The 15,540-nt window shown below is 47.4% G+C and overlaps 1 protein-coding gene across 1 annotated transcript in view; it reads left to right on the forward strand.

The window, feature by feature from the left end:
• Nucleotides 1-1,288: 1,288 nt before the first annotated feature.
• LOC144791163 (cytochrome P450 2J5-like) overlaps nucleotides 1,289-15,540 on the forward strand; it is a 575,154-nt gene continuing 560,902 nt past the window's right edge. The window contains exon 1 of the mRNA XM_078665817.1: nucleotides 1,289-1,465. Within this exon, the coding sequence (XP_078521943.1) occupies nucleotides 1,289-1,465 (177 nt within the window). The remainder of the gene's footprint in view (nucleotides 1,466-15,540) is intronic.

Here is a 15,540-nt window from a genome sequence, read left to right on the forward strand (position 1 = left end):
AAATCCTCTTCAGCAGCCTGCCAGCGGAGGGGTATCCGGCCTCCCGGAACTCTCATCAGCTACAACCACCAGCTTATTCCAGATGAAGATTTTTGATTGCCAAAAATAAGACTACGTTTGAACGTAGAAATCTTCAACCAGTGGCTCCCCAACGAGAACGCTCCCTCCTCGGACACCACCTGCAGCCTTGCCATGCTGAATTTTACCTTCTTAGAACATTTTCTTCAAAATTTCTTTTAAGTGCGAAGGTAAGCACTGACCAGACCCAATCCACTTCTTGTATCTTGGATCTTGTAGGCACTGGTTTTTACTGAAAACTTTGAAAATCATAACTTCAGTTCTACTGATTGGATTTTTGTTGTTTTGGTGTCAAATGATTTAATACAATTTACTCAATTGTTCTAAACAGGTGTGTTTTTTTTCTTGTGTTGTGTTTTCACTGTACTGCTGTTTGTGTGCCACATCCATTCTTTACTCATTGCCTCTCAGCTAAGCCTGACTGCTTTCGTGCCAAGCTACCCAGAGGTAAGCACAGGCTAATTTTGTGACTTTTGGGGTTCAGCCTGACAGGGATTGTGGTTATTGCTTGAAGTTTTTCTTTTCACTTATAAAGCCTGGACCTCAAGGAGTAGGGTGACCAGATGTTCTGGATTTTCTCGGACAGTCCCAGTTTTTCAACAGCTGTCCCTGCACATTTCGGTCATTTTGGCTGATGTCCCGGTTTTCAGAGGGGGTCAATTGATAACAGTGAGGGACAGTTTTTTGGGGTGTTCTAAAGTTGTGCCAGTTAGCAGCTGTTGTAAGCAATTTAATTATTAGGTATGATGTTGGTTGTAGAAATTGCATTTTATTTATTTTCTTAAGACATGTTCTGTGATCCTATTTTAATGAGAGCTGGCATTCTGAGCCATTCCGTGGATGAAAAAGTGTAGTCCTTCTTCTATTTTTCCAAAATGTCCCGGTTTTAGGTTCTCAAGATCTGGTCACCCTATCAAGGAGTCAATCATAATATAATACTCGTGCACGCAGAGGCACGCTCCATAGCTCTGCTGCAAGCCCCGGGGAGAAGAGAGATTAAATGCAGCATTTGGCACGACCTGATGGCAGTTCTGTGCAACTGGTGCCTCTCCCAGTCGTCTCCAGTCCTTGTTTACACAGTGTGCATTGTGACTGTTTGACATTAGGAGGCAAAGAAGGAAGAGTGCTACATCACCACAAGACACCCCTGACTGAGAGACGGTCCGTGTAAAGAGTTTGCGGTTCAGCTCCGGGTAAAGCTCCCAACAGGATGGACGCGATGGAGGTCACATGGGCGCTAGTTGCCCTGGCTATGGTCCTGCTCCTGGGGCAGTTTCTAAATCTACAGTGGGCGGCGAGGAAGCTTCCACCAGGACCAACTCCACTCCCTATCGTTGGAAGCATGTGGGCGCTAAACTTCAGTCTACACCATGAGGCTCTCATGCAGGTATGCTGGGAAACGCTGTGATTATAGGGCAGGGCACAGGGGCTTATTCCAAGCTGCTTTCTACCACTTGGGGTAATACCACACCTGGAAAATACTCCTACCACAGGGTGCAGTTTGAGCTGGGAGTAGCATACCCTCACCATTTGGGGTTGTCCCCCTCAAAATTGTGGCTAATGGATAAACACTGTATTTTCATGTATTCCAAGGTCCACACACTCCGAATGCGCATTGAACAAATTCCACCAGATTTTGCTTTGGAAAATGTATGCAGTTAAGAAGTCAATTTATAAGAAATTGCAGCACAAATTACCATCTGATTCAGACACAGCCTCCTGCTTGCACCCAAATGGGGACTGGTTGGGAAATCAGAATTATGGCAAGAAGTTATTTTGCCGATTCTGCAAAAATCCTTGTGCCAGTCCAGCTTGTGTGCATATTATCGGTTGCCATGGTGGCATGAGCTTAGGAGAATTGTTTGTGAAGCCAGTGAACAATCCGGAGGGATAAAAGCAGCCACCAGCCTATTAGAAGTGATATTTACAACAATGAGTCTAAAAAATGCACTTCTGGACTGCATGCCACATGGAGCAGAATATCTCACTTCATTAATGTATTGTCATTTCTTTAGACTTTTTAAAAATAATTTATGCTTTCAGATTTTGATAAAAAGTACATGGAAAAGAATGGTGAATGGAAGGTGACCCCGGCGTTGCCAACGTCCAAAACAATAATTATTTTATTCTAGTGCCCTTGAATCATTGGGTGCTGTTCTATGGTGAGCAAAGACATGCTTAGCTCCTTCCCATGGAGAGATAGAGGGCTGGACACTTTCGGGAGAAGGGGGAGCAATCCTTGGGTAAAGGAAGCTTTACGCTGTCAAAAGGCAGCATTGTTTTATGTGTAGCTTACAAAAGTGTGAATTCTGCCAAAATCAGGAGGGTTTCCCTGTATACCCGAATTGCGCTTGCGCTCAAATGTGCTCACGATAGACCTGCTACACAGATATGTGAGGGCTTAAGATCTGATGTCACTTCTTGTGATGCCACTACATGTAGAATCATGGCTTGTGATGCCACTTCCTATGATGTCAATTCCTGTGATGCAATATGTGATACCATGCACCGTGATGCCAGATGCGTGATGCCATGTGCTGTGTTGTCACGCGCCGTGATGTCACTTGCATACTGCCTAACTAGGTTAGTGTCCCCACTTTTTTTTAGGACTTGTGCCCTGCGGGGGGGGGGGGGGGTCAGCACCACTGGTTTAGTTAGGTCAACAGCCTGTTGCCCGCAGAGACACCCTTGGCATTGATAGCCTGCCCTCCTAGAGATTGGAGTAGCATAGAGGGTTGTCGAATAAAGATTCCCTTTTGGGTGCAACTTTATATGTCAAACACACTTACTGACCATACGGCTCATTCATACAGGAGCAAGAAGGAAAGATTAATTTAAAAAGAGACAATTTATTGAATCACAGAAATATTAAAAAAAGCTTATCTTTTCTTGACACCAAATATAGTAAAATGGTAAGCCAGGAGCCAGGAGACCCTTACCTGCTCGCCAGCATACGCCTGCACACAGCGCCAGTCCCTGGGTGGGGAACGCTGTAAGTCTCGCCGCCATCACTCCATCAGCGCGGCTGGAGACTACAGCTCCCAGTGGGCTTAGCGCGCACTTCCGGTTTCCCGCTGTCTTCGCGCCCGGAGGCGCTACAAAGGCCAGGCTCTCCCTCGGTGGAGCGGGGGACAAGCCAGGAGCCAGGAGACCCTTACCTGCTCGCCAGCATACGCCTGCACACAGCGCCAGTCCCTGGGTGGGGAACGCTGTAAGTCTCGCCGCCATCACTCCATCAGCGCGGCTGGAGACTACAGCTCCCAGTGGGCTTAGCGCGCACTTCCGGTTTCCCGCTGTCTTCGCGCCCGGAGGCGCTACAAAGGCCAGGCTCTCCCTCGGTGGAGCGGGGGACAAGCCAGGAGCCAGGAGACCCTTACTTGCTCGCCAGCATACGCCTGCACACAGCGCCAGTCCCTGGGTGGGGAACGCTGTAAGTCTCGCCGCCATCACTCCATCAGCGCGGCTGGAGACTACAGCTCCCAGTGGGCTTAGCGCGCACTTCCGGTTTCCCGCTGTCTTCGCGCCCGGAGGCGCTACAAAGGCCAGGCTCTCCCTCCGCGTCGCGGGACGCGCGCGGGCAGCACCGGGCGGAGCCCGGGCAGAGGGCGGGCCGTCTGTGGCCGTCAGGGGCTGACAGAGGCTGGGCTGGGCCACGTCCCTTACTCTCCACTATCTGTAAGTACACCTGCCTAGTGGAGCCCACATCTTGTGCCCCGCAGTATGCCTACCCGCTCAGGAAAGCCCATCAGGAGTGAAGGTGATAGGGGGTTAAAAGTTGCTAGCCCTGTGATAGGAACTATGGACCGCTTTATCACCAGGGTGGCGGCGGTGATTGACAAGGAGATTGCTATGTCAGAGCGGCGGCTATCAGAGGTATACCTCCTCTCAAGACGTTTATCCTTGGGGGTTGCTGCCCAGTCGCCTACACTGATAAATGCCCGGTCACAACCTGTATCTCCACCTAGTGGGCCTAGCATCTCCACCGACCCCCTCTTGCTGGCTGGTATAGAACTACATATAGAGAGGCTGGAAAACCTCCTGGTTGAACATACACCTATGGTTACCGAGGAAGACGGCGGTCTTAGCAGGCTGCCTTCCCCTTCACCCCTACCCCTAAGCTGTCCGCACGAAGCCACCGAGGATACTTTTTCATTAAAATCACTCACCTCCTTATTAGATGCCCCAGTAGGGGAGCCAGACAGGGTACCCACCAACTCCCAATCTCCTGACATTAGTCAGGGACTCAGGCCCCCAAGTAAAAAACATCGAAAGCGCAAAAAGGGTAGGTTAGTAAGACAGGCTGCTCTTTATCAAAGAGCAAGAAAGTTAGATGGATCAGGGATGAGAAACTTAAGGGATGGGACCGTAGAAATTGAAGCTGACAAAGAAAGGGATCCTATGACCTCTCCCAAGGGGCTACATACTGGTGATAGTACGGCTAAAGCTCCTAATCCCACCGACCCAGTAGTAGCCGGTCATATTCTTGAGAAGATATATAGCCTCTTGAATCCTTTAGTAGCACAGGTTAAGGGGCTAGGGAATCGGATAGACAAACTAGAACAATCAACCCTTGATGGGTTTCATTCACTCAAAACTACAATTAAACAACTAGCTAGGATGAGTGAAAACAAGGACAAGGTCATAAAGGGGAATGAGTTGTCATCCCAGAGAGATCCCATAACCCCTTTAGGTACACTTAAAGCTGGTTCTAGCAATCCATTAATCCCACCTCCTAAATCTCCCACTCGTCCCAAAGCGGGACAAAAAGACAAGGGTTTGCCCAAACATCAGGAGCCCGTTAAAAATAAACCAATCCCTCCAACACTAAAACAGCCACAGGCAGGTAGTGGCCAAATGGAAGGTCCCCTAAAAATGGGCACACGGAAGAAACTCAATGGGGCGCTGGTAGGGGAAACCCATAGATCTGCATCTCAATCTATGGCCCCATCCACTACATTACTGGTCCCTAGAAAACTAGTACGGAGGATTCCCCCAGTAAACCTCCCACCTGACTGTCAACCTTTTGTTGTTGTCCTGGCTAATGTGCCCCCTCTAAAAGAGGGCCAGTTGGAAAACCATCAGTCACTTAAGAATAAGTGTATCCACTGGCTAAAGGCAAATAGGCCAATTCCGCCAGGTGTGGATGGTATTATTTTAGGTGTTCGCAGAGTGGGGTGGGTAGGCCAGGGGAAGAAGACTCAGGAGGGGGATTGTATAATTATAAACTTCCAAGATCCAAGAGTAGTGCCCTCGATTTGTACCCCTAATACATGCATGGGAGCTCCAGGGGTTAAAGTAGTGGATCTCTCTTATTTTTACCCTAGTCAAAGTATTGTCCTAACTGGAGGAAGCTTAACTTCCCCTGTTTCTGTACAGAATTGGGCTGGGGCCACAGGAGGCTTAAGGGAGAATCATTTGCGGCGACTAGAGCCTAACTGACTGGAAGCTGAGAGTAGTGTGGAGCTACCGGGAGTGTCACCCACCCATGTAAGCAGCGCAGGGGGGATGGTAGATCCGCTGATAATTCCCCAAGAACCCGGTATACCTCAGTCACACATGAGTAGGACCACCGCTAGGGACTCTCTTGCACCCAGTGACGCTCCAGCTGCGACGGACCTAGCCTTTAAGGTTTGCAGTTGGAATGTCGCAGGGATTGCAAGAAAACTGGATATACCGGAATTCATTACTTGTGTTGACGATCACACCCTGTGTCTCTTCCAAGAGACATGGAGCTTGGTCCCGGTTCATAGGGTGGGTTTTTCCTCCTTTTCTTCCCCTGCTCAGGCTTCGGTATCAGGGAGAGGGCGACCTTCGGGCGGCCTACTCATATGGGTTGCAGCCTCTTTAGATTGCAGAGTAGTGGAGTTCCCCACAGGTTGCCCGGACATTCAGAACATTACCCTAATAGATCCAAGGGGAAGAACTGTTTTGAATATCTATAACATTTACGCCCGGGGAACCAAGGGTGGGAGGAAGTCTTCTGTAATATCTCTCCTCGAGTCCCTGTTAAAAAACACCCCTCATAAGACACGTACACTGGTGGCGGGTGACATGAACTGTACGTTCGAGCCCCTGGGCTCGGACGTCGCCACCGATCAGGACGAGGATGATGCTAGGTTGGGGATTCCGGTTTTGGATATCCCTCCGATCAGAAGGTGGACTGAAGTGGCGCTCCAGATATACTCCCTGAGCCTGGAATTTAATTTAAGGGCAGCCAATGGGAGGACAACCTCAGATAGGGGGGGTGCACACACGTATAATAGGCCTGGACACACCTCTAGGTTGGATTATATCCTAATAGATGTGTGTCTATGGTCCTTTGTAAAAGACATGCAGGTGGTACATACGACGGAGAGTGATCACAATTCCCTCTCCCTGAGTATGGATCAGTGGTGGCGCCCCCTAATGAAGGACAACATTTACCCGGTCGCCGTACCCCCGGATCTGTCCGAAGTCTCCCATTGTGGCAGACGAATAAAATGGGCAAAATTGATTCTCTCTGAGGGAAAGGTAGGGGAAATCTTAACCCTCTTAAATCAAGTGGTAACAGATCTTAGAAACCCATTAGAGGGGGCAGGTAGAGCGAGTGGACTTTTTCCCTCCCTGGTTGAAGCCTTATCTAGTGTGTTTTCATCCCATCCTATCAACTTGGGAAAAAAAACATTTAGAAAACCTGCTGAGGGTTGGTACACCAAAAAATGTAGTTCTTATAAGGCCAAACTAGTTGAGGCAGTTAAACGCAAATCCCGTAGTGAGATACAGGAAACAAGGAAGGCCTATAATAAATCCCTTAAGATTGCTAGGCAGGAGTGGGAAGACAAATTTTGGGAGGACCTACTTCAGGCTAGTAAGGGTAGGGATTCTAGGGCCTTTTGGAATCTCATAGGTACACGGAATAAACCAGATGCATCTGTGAGACCCTGCAATATCCCCCCGCAACATTGGGTAAACCACTTCGGGTCCCTTTACCTCCCCCCAGAAGGGGAAATAAATGCTGGGAGGGAATTTAGACTAGCAGTTGTCCCCCATGCATACGATTTCTTCACTCCCTTAGAGATTGAGGGGGTCATAGGATGGGTGGCCCCGCGCAAAGCACCGGGTCCAGATGGTCTCCCTGGGGATCTTATGAAGGCTTACCCAGTAAAATGGGGTAGGATCATTGCCGCCCTCCTAAATGACATCATGATGGGAGGGGCAGTGCCTGAATCCTGGAAGGGGGCGGTGGTAGTCCCGATCTACAAAAAAGGGTGTAGGGAAACCCCGGGAAACTACCGCCCCATAAGCCTGATAGACTCCACCCAAAAGATAGCTGGTAAAGCTGTCCTTGGAAGGATCTTACATTGGGTGGAGGAAAACAAAATCCTATCAGAATTCCAGGCAGGTTTCCGGGCTGGTATGGGGACCATTGAGCAGGTGTTTAGGTTAGCTCTCCTGGGGTGGAAGGTTGTTGATCTGGGCAAAGGCAGTCTTTATTTGGCTTTTATAGACTTGAAGACTGCCTTTGACCTAGTCCCCCGGGAAGAGCTCTGGAGGGTACTCAATGAGTTGGGAATACCTCCTTACATCTTGTCCCTTCTCATTAGTCTCCATGACCATACCTTTGCGCAGGTCCGCTGGGGCAAAGACGGAGAACTCACTGAGAGGATCCCAGTGTCAAGGGGTGTTAGACAGGGATGCGTCTTGGCGCCCACCCTATTTTCACTTTATGTGAATGGGGTGGTAAAACATCTGCAAAAAGAACCAGCCGACGCCCCCTGTCTCGGAGGAGTCCGTATCCCCACATTGCTTTTTGCGGACGACACGCTTCTGATCTCCAAGACCCCCCAAGGCCTGCAGAAATTGCTAACGCGTTTCCAGGAGTTTTGCGCTGCTAAAGGGTTAATTATAAACGTGGCCAAAACAAAATACCTAGTCCTAAATCCTCCCAGGAAACTTGGCCATTCACCTACACTCAACTCAGTGGCCTTAGAGAAAGTAGCCGAATTCGATTACCTCGGTATTCGGATTACGGATAGGATGTCCTGGGCAAACCACATTGAGAAAATGGTCCTAAATCACAGAAGAGTAGGAGGAGCACTTGTGAGGGAGTTTTTGGCCTCACCTAGGAGATCGCTTTCCCCAGTAATTGACATCTACAAGGCTAAAGTAGTGACATCAGCCTTGTATGGGGCTGAGCTGTGGGGCCACTGCCGATTGGATGCCCTAGCGATAGCGGAGACCAAGCTCCTAAAATCTATTATTTCCATTCCTCTGAGCACGCCATCTGTACCAGTGCTGTTGGACACGGGCTGTAAGAGCATCCAAGATCAGGCTCAGCTTCGCCCTCTCCTATTGTGGACACGAATCTGGAGGGGTGAGGACTTAAAATCCTACGCCGATGGTTTGGGGGAAATAATGAGTTTGGGGGGTTGGGCCAAGATCAGATGGCTGAGCGAAACCAAGAAGCTCCTGGAGAAGATTGGTCTTGGGGATTGTTGGACTTCACGCACAGCCCCTCCTAAAGAAGCTGTTAAAGCGCTCTTTTGGAAGTGGACGGCGGAGCGCTTAATCACAAACTCGAAGCACTGCAAGTCCACGGTCTCATTTTTACAAACTAAAGACATTGTGGCCTTTGAACCCTATTTGGACCTGATCACACTCCCATTTGACCGTGCCCTGTATTTTAAATTTAGAGTTGGATCCCTCCCGCTAGGAGCTGTGGTATCAAACTGGACATCAGTGGTCCGTGCCTCCCCGTATTGTGCTTGTTGCCCGAACAGGGTTGAGTCTATTGTGCATGTTCTATTTGAATGTCCGGATTATGCCAGGCCCCGGAGGTATTGGTTGAAACCCCTCTTCCAAATCTTGGGTACTCGTAGCCACCTAGTCGCCTTGCGCATTTTAATTACTGACACTTCCCCCCCCATTGTGTGCGGAATTGCTAAATTTTTAAAACAGTTTTGGCTTATTCGATGTAAGAGACTGTCAGTAGCGATTTAATTCTTTTCTTAGCTAAGTTATTTATCGGGCGCTTTATGTCCTTTTATTCGTTTTAAATGGGTTCTTATACTGACTTCTTAAAGCTATGTCTTTTTGTATTTTGTATTGATGTTTTGTATATGTGCTTATAAGATATCTTGCATATCGAATAAAAGCTTATGACTGACTGAGTAAAATGGTAAACACAATTCTTCGTTAACAAAATTTATACACATTAAAAACTCATAAGTGGGACACAAAAAGCCAAAGGAGTTGATGGATCCAATTAGCATGAGGTAAGTACATTAGTGGCACATTCTCAGCATACGCCATCAGTAGCTCTTATTTGGTATACAGCGCCGTGATATCCCTAGGGATGAGTGTCGCGCTCTATAAAAAACCGCAAATAAATAAATAATCATACTCTGATATTTGATTTAGTTCCTTTCACCAGAGTTGTTATCACCAGAACTTAAAGTACTTCAACACAGACAAAAAAAGCGCATCGACGCGTTTCGGTGGGCACAATGTTTAAAAGCCAACACTTTCTTCAGGAAACAATAGTTGAATCCCACACAATATTGTTTAAAAGTATCTCATATGGAGACAACGGACAGCTCCCAAATATCCGGATACTCGTGTAGAAGCCACAAAAAGGGCTATCTTGCTTTCTATAGGGCGTAGTCCTAACTCAGCCCTTCCTTGAATGCCGCTATAGTTTCAATCTAGCGTCAGGCGGAGCTTTTCACGTGTGCCTCTTGTATTTTACAAGAGGCACACGTGAAAAGCTCCGTAATTAAGATTTCAAGAAGACCGATGTCGGCTGTGACAGAGGGACTACTAAGTAGCCCGATATCACGCGAAATAAGCCCTAAGCGCCAGAAAGTAGTTGGCCTGAAAAAATGTTTTGCGCTATATAAAAGAACATACGAAGATTTTTGCTGCCTGCCGCTAGATTGAAACTGGTGTCCCAGCACTGAGGTCAGCAGTTCTGGCCATAAGGCCACATCCTCTCCCCAAGGTAGGTCACGGTGGCTCATAGAAGGGAATGATGCTGCGCACATGCGCAATATTGAAGGTGCTTCTTCCACTCTAGATGACAAAATGGTTATGGGCGCTCGGGATCGACTTGCTGAACAGTGCTCGAGGGAGAAGAGGGGAAGCAGGAAGACCACAGGGGCAAAAGGAGACAAATGTAAAGAAGGAGTTGCGAAAACACCAAAGGTGAAGGGAGAGTCAGTGGAGGACCTTATTTGCAGTTAACTTGTTAGACCTGAGGCGGCAACACCAACGAAGAACTGAGGGGACATGCAACAGAGATGCTCCAGGAGCAGAGAGAAGCAGGAAGAGAAAATAAAGTTACCACCTCCCAGTGCAGTGGATGTGGTCTGCCAACATAAGGAAGCAAAGAGGCTGGAGGGAGGGAAGGGGAAGAGAATGAAGCAGAGGGCTGCCCAACCCAGTGGCGGCCAGCACAGGTAAGAGCAGTGATGCGGGGTCTCGATAGACTACAGGATAAGTAACATGAAAAAAAAAAAACACTTACCTTGCGCTTGCCGCATCACCGACCAACGCTAGGTAAGTGGTTTTATATTGGTTTTAATGTAATTTTACCTATCCCATCGTCTGTAGACTACCCTCCCTCCCCGCCCTACAGCTCCGCCCTACCGCTCTTACCTGTGCCCACCTCAGAAAAAGTTTAAAGTCTCCAGTACATCAGCACCCCAGTACCTCCCGATAAGGAGCTGCAAAGGACAGGAAACACAGAGGCTGGTAAGCAAGTTGTGGGTACAGAACAGCAGTCACATCATGTAGTCATTTACTCCAGGTAGCCGTGATGAGTTTCATGAGGATTTATTGAGGAAGATTACAGGATACATAGATGAGAAGTACAGAACCACAGAAACCCCACCAGGAGCAGCCAGCATGCTGCTCAGCCCACTCGACTGTGGCTGCTCTAACAGATTCCCAACATTCCGAACTGCATCAGCACAGAACATTCCACAAGTGGTACAGTGGCATAATGAAACTTGAGGGGGCCCCCTGCAAAGCTCATGGAGCCCCCCCCCCCGGCAGCCTGGCCCACCACCTACAGTATATCATCTCGAGAACTCAGTCCAGCAATTCCTCAGATTAAACTCACAAGTGGTAGAAGTACCGCGTTTATCACAGATAGGTATATATACACATTGCTCCTCGCAGAATGCTCTGAAACATTTGATAAAGGAAGCTCTAAGTTTTGGAGGGTGAATGGCCAAACTGCTGGAATGTCTTCCAGGAATAACTAATACATGACTGAGACATACCTGAGCAATGGGAGCACAGCAAACATAGCAGGCAAACTTAAAGCCACATTAAAGACTTTACAATGTCACTGATGACGTAAAATAGGATTTAGTACGACAATGATCAACTAAAGTAGATAAACAAATTAAATCGGTAAGTGAATTAAGGAAACATTGCCTATTACAGGGAACATGATGTTCATCAGTATATACTGACTCCGTTAGAGCCCCAATGTGAGATTAGGCAATCACCAGAAGAAATACTAAAATCTAGATATAGTTTGGTAAGGCTTTCATTTTGCTTGTAGATTGATCTATTGATTTTATAGTATATGTTGGCGAATTTCCTTCAGGTGTAAGACCGGCATGAGATGAAGAGTGGGTGAAGTATGTACCGCCCTACAATATGTTTTACTCCGATGGTCCCTAGGGGTGGGACAAGGTGGTTGATCCCTCATGGTCAAGGGTCCATGCTAACCAAGAGCTTACCAGAGCAAATCAAGGACTGGATTCAAAAGCGGAACCCACTGAGGAAACGTGTCGGACCGAGGTGACTGCACACATTTTTGATATAGCTCGCACATGCCATGGAAGATGTCGCAAGACACTTAACATCTGCTTCCCTTTGTAAGAAGAGGGAAGCGTAATGCAATGGGGGACATTTAAATCCCACCAGCCCACATGCTACTCGAATATAGAGGGCTGGCAATAGAAGCTTAATGGGGAATGACCCAATACTATTTCTTTGGTAATTCCAAAGAACTGGTGTAAAAGCCACACACTTGCAGACACAATTGCCCTGGTAACAATCATTAATGGATATGGGTGAGCAGCAGCCAGCGAGAGCAATATGGCCGCATTATGAGGATGCTCACACTTTGCAGGCGAGGACGGGAGCATTTTTAATCACGTCATTGCTGTGCCTATATCGGACACTTTTGTGTGACCATTTTCGAGTCAAATGCTACACATTGTCTTTTGTATTTTTATTCACCCCTAGCAATCCTCAAGTCATAACCCATCCATCCTTACCCATCCAACTAAACCATCCAAATGTCCCATTCACCCACCCATCCAACCCCATCTATTTATCCATCCAAACCCTTTATCCATCAAACTAGCAAAACCCATCGATCTATTCGCCCACCCAGCCATTCAGCCAACCTAGCATCAACCCAACCATTCATACATCCCCACCCATCCATCCTCTTGCATCGAAACACATATCAAACCAAGACCTCTGTCCATATTACCATCCATTTATTAACTCATCTACCCACCCATCTCTCTTGATACAAGCTGTGAGCAAAGGATAAGCCTTTCGCAGGCACAATAGAAAACTGGGAGCCTAGTTTTTATTCCACCCCAGGCTTGATTCTTCCACTGCACACTCCCACCCTGCTTCTTAGCTCACAGCTGGGATTATTTTCATCCCGATTCCTGCTTTTATCACTGCTGCAGTCGTATCCTTCTCTTCCTGCTTCTTTCTCTGTTGTCTGCCTTTCTCTCTATTGCACTATGCCCAAATATTGAACGCCCGAGTCTACAACATGCATCCAACAGCACAAATTAAGCACGTTTGCCTGAGAAACGACTGACTCTGTCCCGACCCTCACAAGCTTTCAGAGACACTGATCTTTTCAGAAAATGTCCCAGTTTTGAGACAGGCCAGCCAGCTGCTGATCTCTGCTTATTCTTAGGCCTTAGGATTACTTCCTTGGACTCTAGATTCCCCCCCTCCTCTACTATGTATGGGCCACAATCACAAATTCCTGAAAAACAGGATTTGGTTTTGATGATTTTGTAACACAAATTTCACTTATCAATTGGGAAAATAGGACTATACCACCTGTGTAACTAGGGAAGTGTTTCTGCTTTCAAGGGGACAGGCAAAGGCTTGAGTAGTGTCCCACCATCGACAATCGAAGTGACATTATGCTACCCATTAGCTGCTACGTTGATGCAAAAACCCCCAAAATGAAAACTAAAAAAAATATATTTGATCTGTTAAATGAGCGTCTATCCTTTCATGGCTAGTGTTCTGCAAACCTTCAAGAAGGTGTGACCCATGAAGTCCTCTTGCTGACATGCCCCGGACTGGCCCATCATGTCTTTGTGCCCACCACTACAGCTGTAGGCCCCTGTGGAGTATGTAGGGATGACCCGCTCTTTCTATAGGTCACAATGCCACAGGAATTGTCCATTAGCTGATGGATTTTATAGATCGCCAAAGGAAGAACCCCATTGCGGCCAACACTTTCCAACACTGCTTTGGCCACCATACATCCTTGTTCGTGACCAATGATTTCATGCTCACCTGCAGCAACACTGTTATGCGCTCTTAAGTGACACTGATAATCATCCAATGGGGTCTGGTAGCACACAGTACCATGTCACGTCATATTCACGTCATAGGAAGACCTGATAAACTGACCTACTGAAAAACTCTACAAAATAAATAGAATCCTTCATTGTTGGATATAGACACAAAGATTTGACCAATACATCAAAGTCACTCACACAACACTCTGCAAGAACACCATTGATGTTAAAGAAAAGAACATGAAGGGCAACATAAACAATAAATAAAAAATCAATCCTTACACTACTGCCTAGGTGGGCGAAAGGCACTTCTAACTTTTTGACAACGAGGAACACAGCACTTTATGTGGGGCGATCCCAGCACTTTCCAACATGACGGCATTCATTTAGTCAGTAGCAGCACTTTACAGATAGCGCTGGCACTTTCATGTAACTACATTGGCTCTTCCCTGCTTGTATGGCCTGCAAAATCCCTCTGTCCTGAATGAGTTAATGGTGACATGGTAACAGCAGCTACAAATGCAGTAACTCACCCAATACACTACGAAGAATAAAGCAGCCAAATTACCGGCAATTCACAACCAAAACGTGTAACCGCACCAATGGGACTGTGATAGCAGTTTGAATCCACAGCTACATCACATTTAAAGGGACACCGCCTGCTTCACCCCTTCAAGCACTTTCATTGGCAATTAGCCGTGTTTGGTGGCTCAGTGGACTAACGCTTCCCCTCCAGGGGCCTGTGTTCGACCTCATGGTCAGAGGTTCAAATCCTGGTGGGTCAACTCAGCCTTTCATCCATCTGAGGTCGATAAAATGAGTACTATTGGGTAATAAGAAACATCTGTTATTCAGCGCCAAGATACCTCCGGGTGAACGTGCGCTTTACAAATACACATGTTATGTTATAGTAGCAGCACTTAGCATCTAGAACGGCGCATCACGTTTAAAGGGACAGTGCGCGCTTGAGGCTTAGCACACTTTTAACGGAACACCCCGGGCACGTGTCAACATACCTGCAATGCTTTCCACGGACCGGCAGAAGCGCTTTTCCAAAGAATTTGATTACATTTAGTGGGGCAAAGGCAAATCCAGTAGTCTCAGCAGGCATCCGCCACTGCATATGGGGCAGTACGAATGATGCCGATCTCTGCGAGTCTGCTGCACGAGCGGTGGAATAGTGAAAACACAAACAGATCTAAGAGCATCTTCTAAGACATGAAGCAGCACTCCTCAACAGAACTTTATGGGACAGTATAAATACATCCAACCGACTCCACAGCATTTCGTGGGACAGCATAGACCAATGCCATAGCATTTCACGAGACAATACACAAACGTATCCCAGAACATTCCATAGGCACTACGAAGAGAACCTTGCACCACCAGACGTAAGAGCATTCCACTGAACAGTACAAACAGATCCCTGAGCATTCCACTGAGCAGTAGCAGTAACATAACTAACACTATTCCATGGGGCAGTACAAACAGATCCCTGCGCCATAGACAGGGCAGTAGCACCAACAAAACTATCACCATTCCACGGGGCAGTACAAACAGATCCCTGAGCATTCCACTGAGCAGTAGCACTAACAGATCTAAAAGCATTCCATGGGGCAGAACAAACAGATCTCTGAGCATTCCACAGGGCAGTAGCACCAACAGAACTAACACCATTCCATGGGGCAGTACAAACAGATCCCTTAGCCATACACAGTGCAGTAGCACCAACAAAACTAACACCATTCCACGGGGCAGTACAAACAGATCCCTGCGCATTCCACAGGGCAGTAGCACCAACAGAACTAATACCATTCCATGAGGCAGTAAAAGCAGATCCCTGAGCATTCCACAGGGAAGTAGCACCAACAGAACTAATACCATTCCATGAGGCAGT

Source organism: Lissotriton helveticus, chromosome 11 (assembly GCF_964261635.1).
Source record: "Lissotriton helveticus chromosome 11, aLisHel1.1, whole genome shotgun sequence".
NCBI classification, from domain to species: Eukaryota; Metazoa; Chordata; class Amphibia; order Caudata; family Salamandridae; genus Lissotriton; species Lissotriton helveticus.